The sequence below is a fragment of the Abramis brama genome (assembly GCF_963993115.1).
Source record: "Abramis brama genome assembly, chromosome: 18".
In the NCBI taxonomy this organism is placed as follows: Eukaryota; Metazoa; Chordata; class Actinopteri; order Cypriniformes; family Leuciscidae; genus Abramis; species Abramis brama.
Window position 1 is genome coordinate 13,780,965 of NC_139980.1, and position 19,624 is coordinate 13,800,588.

Here is a 19,624-nt window from a genome sequence, read left to right on the forward strand (position 1 = left end):
AAATTTCAAAATGTTAAATTTATCGGCCGAATACCGCAAGAGGGCTAGGGGTGGCCTTCATGATTTTAGCAAGTTGGTTAAAGTGGTTGAAAAACAATTGACTTTGATGAGTAAATAAATGTTTAAATAAAAATTCAATGAATTGCCAGTGGATGGTAACATAAGGAACTGCTACTTAAAGCAAACAGGTTTGAACTGATGCGAGTCATTTAAGCGAACCACATCAAAGACTGACGACATTTTAATGGCTTTTTCCTTGGTAAAAAATAATTATCTAAGGTGTGTTTCTCAATGCCATATATGTGGTTCAGTGTTCTTTATGTGATGCATGAACTGACATTACTCACGTATAGGCCACAAACAAAAAATAATTAAAAAAAAACCCTGTAGCTATTCTGAAATACAAAACATGTTATGTGGTTCCATTTTAACCCCTCCTTCTAATTCCTTAGAACTGGACTGATGCCATGTAACAACAAACGTTTTACTTTCAGTTTATTTCATTCATTATTTAATACAAACTTTCAAAACAACCAAACTTTTAAAGAACAATTCCACACGTTTCTTGTGATGTAACTTATTAAAAATAGAAAAATAATTAATGTTTTTAAAGGGCTTTATTGTGTTCTTTCTTTCCCTTTAGGCAGGAACAGACTTCCCCTCTATCATAATTACCATATCATTCCTCAACCAACACAGGGTGAAAGAGACACGTGATGAGGTTTTCATTTTGGGGCGTACCAAAATATGGTTTGAGCCTTATATATTGCAAAAGAACACTGTACATACAGTTTGAAAAGCCATTGACCACACTCTTGACATTGATAGATTTCTTTCAGTTCTTCTAGAAGATGCTCCCTCACTCTTTGTTGGCTCAGACATTGCTGCTGCTTCTCACAGCGCAGGTATGTAAAAAGAGATGGATGCAACCATTAAATGCTGTTTTTTTTCTTTTCTTATTTATTTATTTGAAAAAAATGGACCAATTGAGTATGTTGTGAAAGGTTGTCAAATGCGATGTGTGTGAATATGCTGCAGTGAAAAGCATTGTCTTAATCAGTATTTTTGGTAACACTTTGTTACATGTTACATACTAACTATAGTAATAACAATAAATTATGCATAATTACATACAACTAACCCTAAACCAAACCTTAACCCTGACCCTATAGTAAGTGCATGTTGTTAATTTATATTATTCAGTACTTAAATGTATAATTACATTGTAACTAATCTACAATTAACACCTTAAAATAAAGTGCAACAGTATTTCTGTCTTGTTTTCCAATAAATATATCTAAATAGTACCAAAACCAGATCAATTTACCTGAGATGAAAAACTGCACTGTTAATATTTAACAGAAAAGGCATAAATGCTGCTGTTAAAACTGTTAAACTAACAACGAACAGTTAACTAACATTAACAAAGGATAATAACTACTGTAACAAATGTATTGATCATTGTTAATTAATGCATTAACTAACCTAAACTAATGGGACCATTTTTTTGTAAAATGTTACCAATAATATTATGTTTTAAAAGACAAACAATACATGTAAATTTATTGTCAAATATGCTTTTTAGTTTAAGTAGAAAAGTACATAATACTGAAAATGTGTATTATATTTAACAAAGCAATTGTAAGTAAAAGGTATGAATCCCTGTATACTTTAGTATACTCTATATTTATAAGGGAAAGAAGCACTATTCTGGGCTGCGTTTCCCTAAACCTTCTTAACGCTACGTCATTCCTAAGTTACACCTTACGTTTCACACATACTCCGTGTGCAGTGCGTATGCGGTGCGTGTTGCAGTGCGTAGGCCTATGCGGTGCAGGAGCAGCACGCGCTAGTGCTTTAACATATGCTGCGTTTGCAGTGCAGTTATAAACGCAGCATCCACGGCTGTACCACAAAAACATACTCACTATTTGTATTTCAAATCCAGAAGTTATCAGCAACTTTTATTTAAAAAAAAAGTTTTGTCAGCATTGCGATTCTCTTTGTACACATATACACTCTTTAATAGACGTTTAAACAACGCACTATTCAGTGCTACTTCTATATACATTTATATAGGCTATTTAATTGCTCAAGCAAGTGGTCAAATATTTAACCATGTAGCCTAGGCTACTTATATTAAAATCGCAAACATTTTAAATTAAAATTTAAAATTGACAAAAACAGCCGACTCTCCTGCCTTTTCTTTTGCATTTAAATTTTAATACAATAAATCGTGCATGTCACAAAGAACTTGTTTCCACCTCCATGAATGAGACGAGTGTTGTTCATTATGTCGCCTTGTTGAGGTAAATTGTAGTTTTTCTCACCCAACCCGCGTAAAACTGTTTTTTGACAAACAGGTCGTGTGGTAATTTAATTGCCGTCTGAATCCACATCTTTGAGTTTACAAGTAGAGATTCAAAATCCACTGTTTAAATCCTTTTTGATCACTGCCGAGCACCATATGTAAGATTATTTATTTATTTATTTATTTATTTATTTATTTATTTAATTTTTGATATTCATCTATTTTTTTTATTATTTTTTTTCATTGCATAACACATTTGTTACAATTTGCCGAAAAAAGAAATTGATCTTGTAATACAAAAATCATTAGCCTACTGAAATGCTGGAAAGTATTTACAAGAACAATATTTCATGGCAGCTCCACCTCAGTGAACAAAAACGGGAAAGAGAAGTAAGCACGTAAACATTTGAAATGGTTATTATGGCAGCAATATATGATGATAGGCTACAATTAAAAATTGTAGGCTAGGCTATTACCTACCTATAGGCTATTATAGTTTGGATTATTTTTATAATATCCCATGAGTCCTAATAAATGCAATTTCAACTATTTCTGAAGTGCTTCTTTTATAAAGAACACCACTTTCTCACATAATGCAGTGAAACAGCCCCTGCACCACGAGATAATAATTGATAAGCACCTTCCTAAGGTATGGTTCGGGAACACGCCTAAAAATGGTATACCTTTAGTTAAGTTACACCTTAGAGTCTTCGTAGCACGCTAAGAGACAACGTTATCGGGAAACGTAGCCCTGTTTGCTCTTAATTAAATTACATTTAGTGATTTTGTGGCCTTTAGCATGCAGTATTATCAGTATATTTTACAGTAACAAACTGAAAAGGTTGGTATATTAACATAATATAAGAATTGGTATAGAAAAATGTTCACTCCGAAATCGCTATAGTATCAGCAAGTAACATATTGAATTAAACATTAAATTTTCAAGGACTTAAATTGTATACATATAAAACATACTCCGGTAATCTTTGTTTTATTTACAACTTTGAAATATATATATATATATATATATATATTTTTTTTTTTTTTTTTTTTTTTACAGTGCTTATACAGATACCAAAATGCTATTCTGTAATGACTGTAACATCACTGTTTTTTATGATTATGATTTTTATGATTAAACCATATGCCAATGAGGTAAGAAAAAAAATTCAAGCACAGCTGCAAGTCACAATATCTTAATAGAAAATAAGTTATAATATATAATAGAATAATAATAGAAAATATATGTTGTTTGAAGGATGTTATATGATGTTTGAAGGATGTTGATTAAGGATGTTGAAGGTACATTAAGGATGTACAGTTATTTTTACTGTAAACAAGACAAAACTGCTGATTAAGAAAGTCATAGGCCTACTCTTTTTTCTTTTCCTTTTTTTTTTTTACAAAATATTAATATAGCATATGATGTTCACTTGTAACTGTGTTGTTAGCATACAGAAGAGGTGAACCATCTCACATTTTACTTCTTGCATACACAAAGTTGCATTACTAAAAAAAAAACTGCACAACCGTTTATCACTGTAAAAGAACATAACAATTAAACCTAAAAACCAGGCCATCATAAAATAATAATAATAATAATAAAAAGGTATTTTAAAAAGTGTTATGAAGCAAATATTATAGTTGTTGTTATGTGTTAAGGTTTTGTTTTGTTTTTGTTTTTTTTTAGATCCTGAGCACTGGAGACTGTTGGAAAGTTCCACAGAAGCAGCGTCATAAAAGGGAATGGGTTGTACCTGTTAAAAAGCTAATGGAAAATGTGGACTACAGCAATGAGGCCTACATCAGCAGGGTAGAAACACCTTACAATACAGCAAATCTCTCCACTCGTTGCACGTACTGCATATTACAATGTCGGCTTCGATAATAATATTCAGTTATTCAAGTTATAATCAAGTTATTCAGTATTCTTACTCAGTAAATCAATTACTTTATTAAAAGATAAAACTGTCATACAGCCAGTTGTCAGCACTTTCCACGAAACGGGTATACCTTTAATACAATACCTTTATTTTTTAGTGGAAAATAAAACTATACAAACTACATTATATGACCTGTTTTATTTTCCAATCATTTTAAATTAGGCTTGTTACCAAAATTTGGGACATGTCCAGTTATTTTAAATTTTTGCTTCTTTTCAAGCAATACGCATTAAATTAATTTCATGAAACATAAAATATTACATATTTGATGTACATATTACATAAAAATATATCTAACAATAAAAAAACAGGGTTACAGTGTTGAAAATGTAGTGTAGATTAAGTTATCACTCAGGAGGGATTAGCCAACTAATGTTGGTTTGAATTTACTTGTTGAATACTTCATTTTGATAGTCCACTTTAGACATTGTACTAACTATAACTCATATGACATATGACTATCTGAGCTGTATGATGTTTTTGACACATTACAGTTCATAGTACAAAAAAGTATTTAATAAATTATGAAAACAAGGGGTTAAAGATATTAAAAAGAAATGAAAGAAATTCTTGTTTGATAATTTTTTCTTACAGTAACAGTGTTGAAGCTTGGTGAATGCAGTCAAGTTTGTTTATAAAGTTTGTGCACTAGTTTGTGAAAATTGAACTTTTACCATTAAACTTTAGAAAATGCCAAACTGATGATATGTTTTGGGTGTTACAATTTTTAGGAATCTTAAATCATGAATGATTTTAATTGTTATTGAATTGTGATTTTAAACTTTCCGGGTTTTAGTACCATTTACACTCATCTTTAGTGACAGTATTCTAACCTGCATTATTGCAATATGATCTTTCTCAGATGCGATCAGACATGGATGTGGAAATGCAGCTGCGCTACACTCTAACGGGTCCAGGAGCTGACCAGTCCCCTGTTGGTCATTTCATGGTAGACGAGCGCAAAGGGTTTGTTCGCCTCTTACGGCCTCTGGATCGTGAGGAGAGAGAATTCTACACCGTGAGGATAATGAACACACAATATTTAAGATACAAGGCGTCATATACTGACGCTTTTGAAATTTCGTCTACATTCGACGCACATGGCACCCTTTAGCGTCAATATGAGACGCAGATTATGGGTAGGTTTAGGTCTAGCCGCTTTCCGACCAAGTAGTTACAGGAACTTAGTTCTAGGAACTGTCCACTTCTAAACAGTTCTAAGAACTACTCTCCCCCAAACTCGGTTTTGCTGTTTGCGTTCGCACTGGCCAAGTGGCCATAGGAACTGGTAGTAGGGGTAAGGGAGTGACGCAAGCACGGTGACCTTTATTTTGACGGCGCGACGGACCTTTATTTTGGTGGCGCTGAGAACGCCAGAGCAAATAATGTTCGCATTCTCTGTGTTTATTAGTTAGCGATCTGTCTAACAGTACTGTTTAACATGTTATTAGATAGAACTGTTATAGAAAGTAGACAGTATATGAAAAAAAGGTTATTAGCCTATGCCGTGTGGTTGATGTCCAGTGTTGCTAGCAGATTATTATTTAAGTTATAAATGAACTATAAACGAGTTAACTTAGTAATACAGTAATATGTTTGTCATCAAATAATTTATCAATGTTTTATTATTATAGGCTATAACCTAACCTTTTACAGTTTTGGATAAAATAGGCCTACATTTTTTGCATAATTTTGGCTTAAAAATAAAGCATTCATAAATTATTTTATGATAAACATATTACTGTCTAGTGAACTAATTTATAGTTATTAACTCAAATAATAATAATTATTATTATTATAATTATTCATATTATTACATTTTAGGCTACATATTTTGTCCCAAACTTACAAAAAAATGAACAAAGCAATTCGTCAAATATCAGTCATAATACAGGTTAGAAAATAATAATAAAGTGCTAAGATTATATCACAAATAAACAAAAGATTTTGATGCACGTCATTCATATTAAATCGTATATTCCACCCATACCCGCTACAATTGACAATCAAGTATGCAGACGTATGTCAATTTGATGTATTCCACTTAATATTCAATAAAACACTATACAATAAGATTCGTTAACAACGTGTTCTTCTAAAATGAGGGCGAGTCACAAATCCGTGAGTAGCCTACAGTTTACAAACCCGTGGGAACGGATTACCAAAGGCGTGGGCACGGTTTATGAATTTGTGGGTATAGATTACAAAAACTGAAGGCATGGTTTACAAATCTGAGAGCACGGATTAGAAACTCGTGGGTACGGTTTATTAATCCGTGGGCACGATTTGTTAAACCGAGGGAACAGTTTGAGAATTCGTGAGTACGGTTTATAAACTGAGCAGACGGATTGCCAAACCGTCGCCACGGATTGTTTTTTTTCTCTCCCACAGGTGACTTCCCAGGCTCCGTAGTACGCGGCTAATATGAGACGCAGATAAATATGGGCCAGAAGGCGCCTCCTAGCGGTCTAACCCTACCCCAGACCTAAACCTACCCATAATCTGCGTCTCATATTGACGCTAAAGGCTGCCATGTGCGTCGAATGTAGACGAAATTTCAAAAGCGTCAGTATATGACGCTCTAGGATGAGAATGCGTTGCATATATATATAGTACACAGTCATGTATTATGCTTTAGACCAAGACTATAGTTGTCACAAGGGCTATCTATATCTATAACTTTCAAGGTTAAAAACTGGATTTGTACTGTATGTTGGTTTCAGATATCTACAGTAGCTCAAAACATTTTATGAAAACTAAAATAACAATATCATCAGATTTTTGCTATAGTTGTTAAAAAAGTTGCTCTTGGTTTCTGAACAAATTCCAGACAGCCTTTTCAAGTTAACAAGAAAGTTTTTTTTTTTTTTTTCATAAACAAAGTCATATCGTCATAGAAGCCTTGTTTTATTTTTATCTTGTAGCTTATTGGCACTGCATGGTTCTTAAACAACAGCATAGCTGAAGCTAATATTAAAGTAAACTTCGCCGTGGAGGACCAGAATGATAACTCACCAGTTTTCAAAAAGCCAGAACGAACCAGCGTTTATGAGGGGTGTCCAGTTGGTGAGCCTGCCATCTGCATTGACATTGTCAACCATTGTCTGATTTTCTGCAATTAAGGATGACCAATCCTTCACCTTAAATATATATATATATATATATTATTGTTGTGTTCTTTCCAGGAACCTTTGTAACACAAGTTGTGGCCAAAGATGAAGATAAGGAAAACACTCCTAACAGTCAGATAGCATACACCTTAATCAAACAAGAGCCAAATAATGGCCAGCTTTTCTTTGCTGTGAATAAAGACAATGGAACAATCTATGTGAACAACCCAACGCTTGACAGAGAGGTATTTGCTTCAGTAATACTGGTATTTATATGTGTGATTATGTGTCATTTTCTTTTGCCAAAGTGTCAAGATGGATTAATTTCCTATTCTGTTAAACAGGAATGCAGCTCTTATGTTCTTACGGTGCAAGCTGCTGACATGTATGGAGGTCCTCAAGGAAATTCTGCTACAGCTTCTGTAACTATCGACATCCTGGATGTTAATGACAATATTCCTACTTTGGAGAAGGATGAGGTGACTATATGCATTGGCTAATATAAATAGTCAGGAGGTCACAATTCTGACATTAAATAGTGTTGTTTTCTTCATACCCTTGTGAAAAAAAGAAGTGCACTTAAATTAATTGAATGTACACTTGTAGTGTACTTCAAACCTTTATAGTATATTTAAAACAAACTGTACTTGGAGATATAATATTAATACAATAAAATGCCACTTAAGCGTATTTTAAAAAAGTACACTATCATCACCATCACATTCGGCACTAACTATATTTCAAAGACAATTCATAGTTCTCATGTGACACCCTTATTTACATGCACCTGGAGGGCAAAACCAGGTTTTCCTCCATTGCCTGCCTTTTTTTTTTTTTTTTTTTTTTGGTTTGTAATAAGCACTAAAATGTTGTAAGACAGTGATATTAAAAGACCAAATTCAGCATACACCTTATCGATGATGCGTACTATGTACAAGCAAGCAGATGAAACCCAGAATATAAAACACGATGCGCAGTTTCTCGTTTTTTGTTTTGTTTTTTTTATGCTTAACCATCTAGCGCATTGCATTCATATTCTAAAATGTACTCCTTTTTCTCAAAGGTATTCCTCTTAGACTTTTCATTATTAACTTTAGTATAAGAAAATGTTTAATAATAGATGGTAATGGGAAAGAGTGTGAACTGTTTTTTCTGGTTTTATAGTTTTCAGCAAGTATTGATGAGAATGTGGCACCCATTGAGGTTTTAAGGATCCAGGCACTGGATATGGATGAAGATAGGACAGATAATTGGTTGGCCGTTTTTGAAATAGTCTCTGGAAACGAGGATGGACGTTTCACTATTGAAACTGATCCGAAGACAAATATGGGTATTTTGTACCTGAACAAGGTCAGTGCTTATTTTGTACACAGTTCTAAGAAGTTCATGTGACGGAACCAATGAGATTAAGGCTAAAATGTAGTAAGGGTGTGCTGTTTTTGTGTGATGTACACATCACATGTTATTTACATATATATTTATTACATGGTTCGTACTGAGTAACCAAATGCATTTCTTTCGGTAGCACTTCATTTTACAGTCCTGTTCCCCATGTACATACAATGTACTTATTATAGTAATTACAATAACTAGGTACTAACCCTGAACCTACCCCTAAACTTAACCTTAACCCATGTACTTACCTTATATTAGCCAGTACTTTCTTAGGTAAGTACACTGTAAGTACACGTAAGTGCACGTACTGTAAAATAAAGTGCAACCCCTTTTTTCTCTCCTTTAGCCTGTTGACTTCGAGTCAGCATCTGATATGAACCTGAACCTAGTTGTTTCAAACAAAGCTCATCCAGGAGCACCTCTAGGGAGTGGAGCAGGAGCAGCAGGTGCAGCTGGGGCTTCTGGAGCCAGTGGTCAATCTGGGGCTTCTGGAGCCAGTGGTCAATCTGGGGCTTCTGGAGCTAGTGGTCAATCTGGGGCTTCTGGAGCCAGTGGTCAATCTGGGGCTTCTGGAGCCAGTGGTCAATCTGGGGCTTCTGGAGCCAGTGGTCAATCTGGAGCTTCTGGAGCCAGTGGTCAATCTGGAGCTTCTGGAATCGGCGTTATGTATTTTGGAGGAAGCGGTAAACCGGGCTCCAGCATGTCCAAGCAAAAGCCATACTTAGTGAAGATCAGTGTGAAAAACAAACCAGAACCCCCAAAGTTCAAGCCAAAGGTCAAGCCTATATCTGTATCTGAAAACACCAAAAGTTCTATTCCAAAAGTAATTGGCACCTACACTGCTATAGAAGAAGACACAGGGAAAACAGCAGAAAAAGTCAAGTAAGTGTTCTTCAATAATTTATTGGTAAAACAACAAATCTGTAATCAAGATTGTAAAATTTTTCAACAAAATTATCTGGTTAAATATGCAGTACAGTGCCTGTCCTACACTAACTTCTAGGGGCCCTAAGCAAAACTTTGTGAAGGGGCCCCCATTGAAACGCGACAATGTCATTGGCTGGCGACAGCCTGAGACGTCACTGCTAGTGCGACTGTGGGTATAAGAGGGTGCTTGTTAGGGGTGTGCCCAAAGCCAAATACCTTATTCGGAAAGGCATGGATAATGGCTTCAAAATGAATAACAAATAATTATGCCTAATAATATTCGGCTGAGGCTGACACAGTCACTCCTCGTGTTTGCTGGATAAAAGGTAAGTCAGGGGAAAGCACGATATTATACATTAACCTCCAAAATCACTACACAATAATGAGTGTGTGAACTGAATGCAAATCAGACAGTCGTGTCCCGTCTTTGCGTGTTTCTCAGAAACCAAACAAGCTCTGACAAGAGTAGCCTAATAATCAGCTAAGATATATAGCCTGTACATTTTCTACTACTTGATATGTCTATTTAAATGTTTTAAACTTCGTATGATATGATAGGCTACATAGTTCTCTGTCTCACTCTCTCTCTGAGAGGGCATTTATGCAGGTGTATTCTTTATAGTTTGTTCAGATTTGCATTTATAAGCTTTTTATAGAGTCAGACTCCTCTTATTTGGGGTTGTGATTGTCCTAACATTACTCAGAGTTCCTCTGGAAATGTACTGTTTAATGCATTTAACATGCTTATTTAACATTGGTGGTGATTGAGGAGATTCCCCCCTTCTATGTAAAGTGATTTGAGTACCCAGAAAAGCGCTATATAAATGTAACAAATTATTATTATTATTATTATTATTATTATTATGTATTATTACTGTTTTAATTAGAACTTTTTTAATCACGACAGGCTCCTGAGTTTGGACTCGAACTCAAGTCACCCGAAGCACAATCGCATTACACTTCAAAGCATTGCCTATATGAGGCTATTGGCTCAAACAGTTAAAAGATATTTAAATAAATGTTATAATCATAATAAAAATATTATTTAATCAGTTATACAAGGCAAATTTGTTCAGTACTACGAAGAAAACAGATGGGCGGTAAAACCACAGACATAAGGGTCTTCTCAAGTAATTGTATGAACTTCCGGGTAAAGCCCTGACTTCTTCCGGTTTTATCAGTAGACAGATACAGATACGAGTAATTATGAGATTGTTACAGATACAGATGGCTATGCTGAGCACCCCTAGTGCCTGTAATATATGTCATTAACAACTTTTGTCTGAACCCGGACCCGTCCGCATCGGAGGCGGGGGTTGTAACACGGAGGCTAAAGACCGCAGTCTCTAGCGTCAGTCGCTAAAGCGCCTCTTGAGATTAGGGGAGTGAGGTTTACACACACAGCTCTCACTGGCCTACGTCTGTTACACAGGCATGGCAACGAGACACCATGGTAACATTTGTAACCTGAGACATTCCCGTTTCGAATGGGAACTCGGCAATGCACCAGAGGCTGTAGGTTACATTATTCCATACGCCCATAGCCCAAGCTGCACGCACAATGACAAGGGAAGTCCCGGCTTACATCCTTCCTGTCTTCCTTGGAGAGCTGAGTAGAAAGTCTCGGCCCACAAGCAGCTCAAGGACTTGGTATTACATATCATGAATACCTAAAGGGAATATGTCCAATGATTAATAGAATATAAATTCTGGCTTGTCACTTCTGGGGGGTGTTAAGTATCCAATCTACCTCTAAAACACCACCAGGGAGGCTAACTTTGCTAACTCAGCAGCGATGGCCTACAACCCGTTTGCACACAACACCTCCCAATAAGGAGGCCTCCAATGAGAAGAAATTTCTAGCAGGCAATAACCTTTCACACCGGATTCTATAGACGGGGATACTCTGCATAAAAATCCTCTGAGCGAAGGGGAGAACTCTAGCTCAACCTCTAACTGCTGGTGAGCAGATGCCTTAGCATGAAGTCTCTCTGGAATGAGGGTAGGCCTAACTACACTCTGTCCACAAACAGTTCACCAAGGAGGCTCACAGAGAGCCATACACACTGGAATCGCCTGTATATACAGAGCTCTAACGAGTGGAGGCTTCAGCATAATGACTCTAGAAACAAGAAAAGGCCCAAATACACTCTATGCTATGACAGATCTCTCTAGGAGGCTCAGAGAGAGCCATACAATTCTAGACATTATCCAGGCAAGGCCATGGGGAGTGGAGGCCTCAGCAGGACGACTCTCTAAAATGAGAGGAGGCCTAAAAACATGCTGGCATAAATACCATCTAGCCAAGGAGGCTCAAGAGAGCCATTCACATTGGTACCATCATCTAGACTAAGCTCTAAAGATCAGAAGGATAGCCTCATCAAGGAGGCTCTCGGAGAACAATACAACTCAAAGCAGAGCTCTGCAGAGCAGAGGCCTTAGCAGGATGGCTGTCTAGAGTGAGAGGAGACCTATAAACACTCTACCCTAAAGACAGTTTCACCAAGGAGGCTCACAGAGAGCCATATGCATTTTGTGCCGCTGTCTAGACTGAGCTCTAAGAGAGCGAAGGCCTCAGCATGATGATCCTCTAGAACGAGAGGAGGCCTAACTACACTCTACACTAAAGACAGCCTTACCAAGGAGGCTAACAAAGAGCCATACAACTTGATGTCGCAATCTAAGCTGAAGCTCTGGGGAGCGAAGGCTTCAGCGTGACCACTCTCTAGAATGAGAGGAGGCCTAGCTACACTCTACCCTAAAGACAGCTTTTGTCTGTCAGATTCACCTGAAGGTGCCTACCACAAGAAAGAAAGGGTCACAAGTCATATGTCCTCAAGTGTCAATACACTCATATTTCTGAAAACATACTTCTTGAAATGCTTGGCTGAGTATATTCCATAGTGACTGCCTTCACACGTACACAAATAAATGGATCTTGATGTCAAAAGAAATTGATGACCTGTACTACAGGCGCCCTCTTATACTCACGGTCGCACCGGTAGTGTTGTGTCGGGCTGTTGCCAACCAATGACATTGTCGCATTTAGACACATGCTTCAGACACCGTTCACACAGGAGGTGTTCCCCATAGCGTCCTAGGATGCAGTGCGAGTTCCCATTTGAAAGGGAACTACACACAGCTGAAATGATTTTCCAAATGCTTGATTTACTAATGAAACTAAAACATGATAACTATAGCTTACAAAAGCTAAAGTAAACAGACAAAAATACATTGATAATTCTCTAACTTTAGAATAATGGGAATTGTTTTTAAAGCACTTGACAGGACTCACAGGACAGCTTGCATGACTGAACAGGAATGTGTTTATTTCTTATACGTTAAACCACGCACAAAAACGTTTTGATTATTAATTTATACTGGCATAAATACGAAATACCTTAATTTTAAGTGTATCAAAATAAACTGCAAAATATAGCAGCCACACCATGTATCAAAATAAACTACTGTATTTTTGTATTTTAAAAATACTAAAAAATACTTTTACAGGGGAGCATGAAATTTCTTCGCATACCTTCCATTAATTGGCCTATTTGATCTATCCCTTCACCATTACACTGACTCAGTTGATTAAGTAAGCAATGTTTGATAGCAACAGCTTTTCTCTGCCCGAGTCATGTAATAAATCTGAAATGTACAACCAGTTAACAGATCAAATATTCACATATCCCTGTGATCATAAAGGTTAGTTTTTAAAGTAAGCAACCATTTAATGTTTAACAGTTTGCGAATGACACATAATTGTATCCTTATATAGTTAGTTGGTGTTTGGTAACGAAGGGCCTACTTTGCATCAGCAACACTGACTCAATGACAAACAAGTCATTCATAAGAAGACCAGTCATTCATACTTTATTCTTATTATTGTTCGTGCACAACCGACGAACTTAACATAAGCTGAAAGTAGCAAGCTAACGTTAACTGTGAGGCTGCTGCTCGGTATAATAGTTTTCAAGAACATTATGTAAATTGGTAAACTATTTAGCCTAGGCTACTAAAACGAACACCAAAACTTAACATGAACTGTTAAAAATAATAGCAATTTATGCAAAAAATGTATGGGAAGCTGGCAGCCAACACGTTTCTTATCTTGACCACCTTCTTCCATATGGACACATTTTCTGTTCTGATCTCAAAAGGTCTGAGCAAACTACTGAGTAGGCACCAATCAGAGGCTGCATTTTTATGATGTCATCATGTAGACTTCTTACAAAGTATTTTACAGTATTTTAAAACTACAAAAATACAAAACACTCAAGTATTTTGATACAAAATATGAAGCCATTTTCATCAATCCTATCAAATACAAATTACAAAATACTATTTTATATTTGAAATACATATTTGAAATACATGTATCATAAATACTGCCCATCCCTGAGTTGACTAATACGGAACCAGGGGCCTGAGATCTGGACTGGAGTTTTTTTTTTGTTTTTTTTTTACAAATTTATTGGTTTGTCAAGACTAAATACGAATTTAAAATGTTACAAAAATACATACCCACTTCATTCTTGGCACATTCTCTTTTTTTCTGCTCCGGACAGATAGCTTCGTTTGGAAGCCATAGCCATATGTCAAGAAGCATATGTCATTATCTGCCACACTGCATGATGTCCAAAACAGTTATTAAATAAATATAAATAATACATTTCTACATGACTCCGCTAAAGTTGAATCCACATTTGTGTTTGTTATAAAAATATGTTTACATTATATAGTGATATGCTACTTAAATAATATTTGAGAGAAAGGGGGCCCCCTGATGGTTTGGGGGCTCTAAGCGTAGTTTGCGAATAGGGAGGACTGGCACTGATTACACTCAATCAGGTTTGTTAAGAAGCATTATTACACCTTGGTTTTACAAAATGTGATAAACTATTCCTGTAATAAACCCCAAATGTAGCAATCAGGTAATGTACCATGTTTGTTTATAGATATGCAAAGGCATATGACCCTGACAACTGGATTTCTATTAACGTGGACACTGCTGAGATCAAACTCAACAAGTTACCAGATCGTGAGTCTCCATATGTGGTAAATGGGACCTACTATGCCAAGATCCTCTGCATTACAGATGGTTAGTAGGAACAAAGAGTCAGTACATTATGTTGGGAACCTTTACATTAGCAGTCAAATATTTGGACACACCTACTTTTTTTTATTGTTATCGACAATTTAGAGTACAGTCGTCACACTTTACACTCTGTTTAATTTCTCTCAACCAACTTCATGAAGTGTGTCCTGGGTGATTTTTAAACACTAGTATATATTAAAAGAAGATTTAAGAAGGTAAATTGCAACATGTTTTGTGTTTGTTATACATTTTAGAGCTGCACCCTCAGACGTCTACAGGGACTATAGCCTTGCAGGTGGAGGACCTTAATGATAACTGCCCCAAACTCATTGATAATGTGCAGACTGTCTGCAGTGATACTAGAGTAGTGAATGTCACAGCAGAAGACAATGATTCATATCCCAACGGAGCTCCACTGAAGTTCAATTTGATACAAGAGAAGACAAAGGGCAAATGGAACGTGCAGGGAATAAATGGTAATACCAAACAGAACTACCAATCAATCTCTGTTTTTCGATAATAATATCTTATGAAACATATTCAGATATTCATGTAAATGTCTAATGTAATTTATAGAAACATATAAAGTAGATAATGATTTTTCTTGTTCACTTTTGAGTTGAAAGTAACCTCATAGTCAGGTCTCTAACTTTTTCTCACCTCTTCAGATGTAAGTGCTTCACTGCTCACTGAAGATGACTTATGGCCTGGCTTTTACGAAGTCACCATGGAGATCAGTGACATGCAAGGACGGGCCTGCCCCATTGAGCAAGTCCTCCATTTAGAAGTTTGTACCTGCTCTGAAGGCATGGTTTGTGGTGCAAAAATGGCAGCAGTACGCACTGCATCAGCCACTCTTGGAGCGTCAGGAATTAGTTTCCTGATTCTAGGATTCCTCTGTCTAATCTGTGAGCATGGTTTACTTTGCTATGGTCTACTACTGTAAATATAAAGTTTAGTTAACTGTAAAGTTGGCAGGCTAATGGTCTGGATCAAATTATCTGTGGTAACATTGTAAAATAGTGTTTGTGTTTCTGTCTCTGTATTTTTAGTGGTGCTCATGGTCTTAATAAAATGTGAATGTGGGAGTGTTGGAATAGGTTTTATTGACATGCCATTTGAAACCAAGCAACACCTTACCTCCTATAGCACAGAGGGAAAAGGAGAAGACAAGGTAAAAAAAAAAAAAATTACCTTCATGATGTCACACAGCTCATAATTTCTGTATTATGTGATCATTTCTTTTGTTTCTCTTCCAGGATGTTCTTCTGATGAGCACCCCGCCAAACCTCAACAATGGTGGAATGGTGGAAGCTATAAACTATAAAACCCCAATGGATGACATTCATGTACAGCAATCAAACCAACTAGCCTATAAGAGTTCTAAAATGGTAGGAATGATGCAGGAGAGTGCATTTGGAGGCTTTTACTGTGATACTGACGGAGCAGATATGGAAAACTCTGCCAGATGTCAAGAAGAGCATAATGTGTTGTTGGATGCATTTCTAAAAGAATACTTCACGCAAGTATGTTATTGTTATTATTATTATTATTATTATTATTATGTGTTGTATGGAGGCATTTTTTAATACATAAAGGGATAGTTATCTAAAAATGTTTAATTTTTTCACTCTCATGTTGCTCCAAAATGTGTATGACTTTCTTTTTTCTGTGGAAGATATGTTTAAGAATGTTTAAACTGTTTCCGTCTGTATAATGAAAGTAAATGGAGTCCAAAAACACAGGATCCCACTGACTTTCATTCCACAGAAGAAAAAGATTTGGAACAACATGAAGATATTTTATGAACACCTCATTCGATTACATTTAAAATGATATTTTCTTTCACTCTTTTGCAGAAATCTACGTATATAGAAAACTGTGATTCTCCAGAGGAAGGATTGAAGAAGTATGATTATGAGGGTGAAGGATCTGTTGCCGGTTCTGTTGACAGCTGCAGCTACGACGAGTTCAATGATGACCTGGAGTTCTTAAACAACATGAGTTTAAAGTTCAACACCTTGGCTAAGGTTTGTGGATTTGGAGAGACTCAATCTATGTCTCAGGCTGACCCAAATGTTATTGTAAATACTGTAGAGACAACACCAACCACAACTGCATTTACTGGAGTATCTTCCAATCACATGACCAACACTGTCCAAACCAGTCCTGTGGAGATAACTGTCAAGTCACCACTTGTCCAAACCGCACCTAGTCATGAGATGGTCGTACAGCAGCCTATGTACTTCGTATTAGACCAGCCAATGCAAAGCAATGTTTTGTTGTCTGAGGATCGTCTTGGGCAAGGTTTTTACATAAATAATGGCACTCCAGAAGCTGACATGCTTCTGACTCAAGGTAATGGCCATGCACTTGCACATTTAGGTAGTGGACAGCAGGGCATCATTGGTGATTCTGTCTTGTACTCTCAAATTGGACCTCAAAATCCAGTCATGTTTAATGAATGTTTTGGTGAAGTTAATCCTATGATAATCCAGAACCTTCCACCAACTTCAAACTTTGTAATGATGCAACAGCAACAACTAGATGGAACTGGTTCGCTGCAGATGGTTAAAGCACCTGTGGGATCGGTTGTATCAGGAGAGAGCGGGCAGGGTAGGGTAACTCTTATGGATGGTTCAGTCAATGGAAGTAGGGTATTAGTCAGTGGTCTTGGTCCAAATCATCCCATGAGCCCTCAACCAATTTACCAAGTGAGTTCTCAGGAGTTGAGTGGACCAATACATATGAAACAAAGAATAATTGATGGCTCCGTTTCCAGTGGACCAGTACATATGAACCAAAGAGTAATTGATGGCTCCGTTTCCAGTGGACCAATACATATGAACCAAAGAGTAATTGATGGCTCCGTTTCCAGTGCACAGAATGATGGACAAGGGACAGTAACAATTCTAGAGAGTCGTGTCAATGGAGGTAATGTTTTAGTAGGAGGCTCTGGAACTCTAGTGAGCATGCCTCAAATTGCAAATGGCCAAGTAAACAGCCAGCTATTATCCAGTGCTCCTTTCTCAAGTGCTTCAAACATATCAGGAGAAGGTGTAGCGAGCAGACTGTTGGTTAGTGGTCCTACTATTGCTGAGGGTCATGTCAATGGGGGTAACTTATTGGTTACAGGACCAGGCCAGTATCCTGTGTCTATGAGTGCAGGTACTACAAGCCTAGTGAGCTTGCCTCACGTTTCTACTGGACAGGTAAATAACAGTCAGCTATTATTAAGTGGTCCCTTCTCAAATGTTCAGAACATTGTATCAGGGGAAAGTGGACAGAGTAGACCATTGGTTAATGGTCCCTCTATTCTAGATATTCCCATTCAGCGTCCACTTGCCAGGAGTCCAGAAGCACTTAGTCCTGTAGGATTGCCTCAGGTAGCAAATAGACAGTTATTCCGCTCTACAGTGTCCAGAGTTCTGACTTAATTGGTTATGACACGATCCACAAGATCCAAAGGACATGTAACAAAATGGGCACCTGAATGTTTAGGAGTGATCAATTCCCAATTTTAATACCATTAAATACCATCATTCTCACGGTGGAATTGCTCACAGAGAAACAGAGAAACTATTTTAGGCATCAGATGAATTAGAAGTACTCAATATTAAAATGACAACACGTGGTCATAAGCATTTTTGAGAATTCAACATTTTTGCAGTGTGTTTTGAACATGTTTAAAGGCCAATAATGTTAATAAATAATGTTTTACAAAGGGATAAGGTATTTTACAGAGTAGATTTTAAAGGACAGGTTAGCACATTAGACATTTTTTAAAGCAATTAATAACTTGATTAACAATAATGAAATAATGTATTATGTAACAATTTCTTACTGTATGTCTGATTATGTAGCATTTAAATGTATTGTAAAGGTTTTATTTTCATAAACTGAATAATTAAATCATTTGAATCACTGGAATATGAATATTTATGTTGATTGATGTAAAATTGTTGATTATTATTAGTCAGTCAGTTCAGACAGTGACATGATTCCATGATTTCATAGCCTAATTGCATTACTATAAACAGAGGGCAGTCAAAGTTATGTCCTATGGAAATCATACCACAGATACTGTTGTATTTTAAAATAATTGTTTCTCTTGGGATTTTTGTTGGTGAAACTACGACTGTGGTTTAATAGATTGTGATAATGAACAGTGAGGTTAAGTTGTTTGCAAGATGGCCATTCATTGTTTTTAAACACAATGTTGTCTTGAGCATGTTAATAATGTATCTTATTTTTCAGTAGCTTGAAAAAACTGCCCTTAACCATGAATTCCAATCATTACTGAATGTTTAATGTAGGTCTACATTATAACTATTCAAGTTTATTGGTATAGCACCTTTCACAATGCATATTGTTTCCTATTATGTGTGTTTTGCATTGGATATGCATTTGGAAGCTGTTACCTCTATTGTTACTACTGCACCAATATAAAAGCAATGAATAAATATATATATATACATATATGGCTAGAGTTATATTTTGTGATTCACACCATCTAGTGGCATGAAACTGTATTGATGTTTTTACCACACTGGTCGGGTGTTTCCTTCTGGTTTATACTTTTCCTGGGGCAGACTGCATTTGGGTGAAAGGTGTAGCACATGAACTTGTAGTGCAGGTGAATTATCAAAGTTCATTGAAGTATTGCCAGTCTGTTTAGTGGAACCAAAACCTATTTAGACTCTTAAGCTACATTCACGAGTTCCTTTGCCGATATAATCTTTAAGCTTATAAGGTTAAGCGTATTTGGCTTGTTGTCCGCAGTGGAGTGGAGGGACTCGAGGAAGCAGCTTCAACTCTAGCTTAGATATACCCCCAGTTG

At 36.5% G+C, this 19,624-nt stretch overlaps 1 protein-coding gene across 1 annotated transcript; it reads left to right on the top strand.

The window, feature by feature from the left end:
- Window positions 1–789: 789 nt before the first annotated feature.
- dsg2.2 (desmoglein 2, tandem duplicate 2) lies at window positions 790–19,260 on the top strand. The gene is made up of 14 exons (XM_084090807.1): window positions 790–905; window positions 4,002–4,124; window positions 5,117–5,272; window positions 7,179–7,320; window positions 7,440–7,609; window positions 7,709–7,843; window positions 8,529–8,714; window positions 9,106–9,641; window positions 14,645–14,787; window positions 15,039–15,260; window positions 15,453–15,692; window positions 15,837–15,958; window positions 16,044–16,310; window positions 16,644–19,260. Exons 1-14 carry the CDS (start codon window positions 852–854, stop codon window positions 18,219–18,221), a joined length of 4,074 nt encoding a protein of 1,357 aa, XP_083946933.1. The 5' UTR covers window positions 790–851; the 3' UTR covers window positions 18,222–19,260.
- The last annotated feature ends 364 nt before the right edge of the window (window positions 19,261–19,624 follow it).

Bases quoted from the DNA above. Each gene is read 5' to 3' on its own strand.
- dsg2.2 (XM_084090807.1), top strand. From the start codon at position 852: ATGCTCCCTCACTCTTTGTTGGCTCAGACATTGCTGCTGCTTCTCACA. The intron at 9,642-14,644 runs GTAAGTGTTCTT...GTTTGTTTATAG, and splicing joins AAAACAGCAGAAAAAGTCAA to ATATGCAAAGGCATATGACC. The intron at 14,788-15,038 runs GTTAGTAGGAAC...TATACATTTTAG, and splicing joins GATCCTCTGCATTACAGATG to AGCTGCACCCTCAGACGTCT.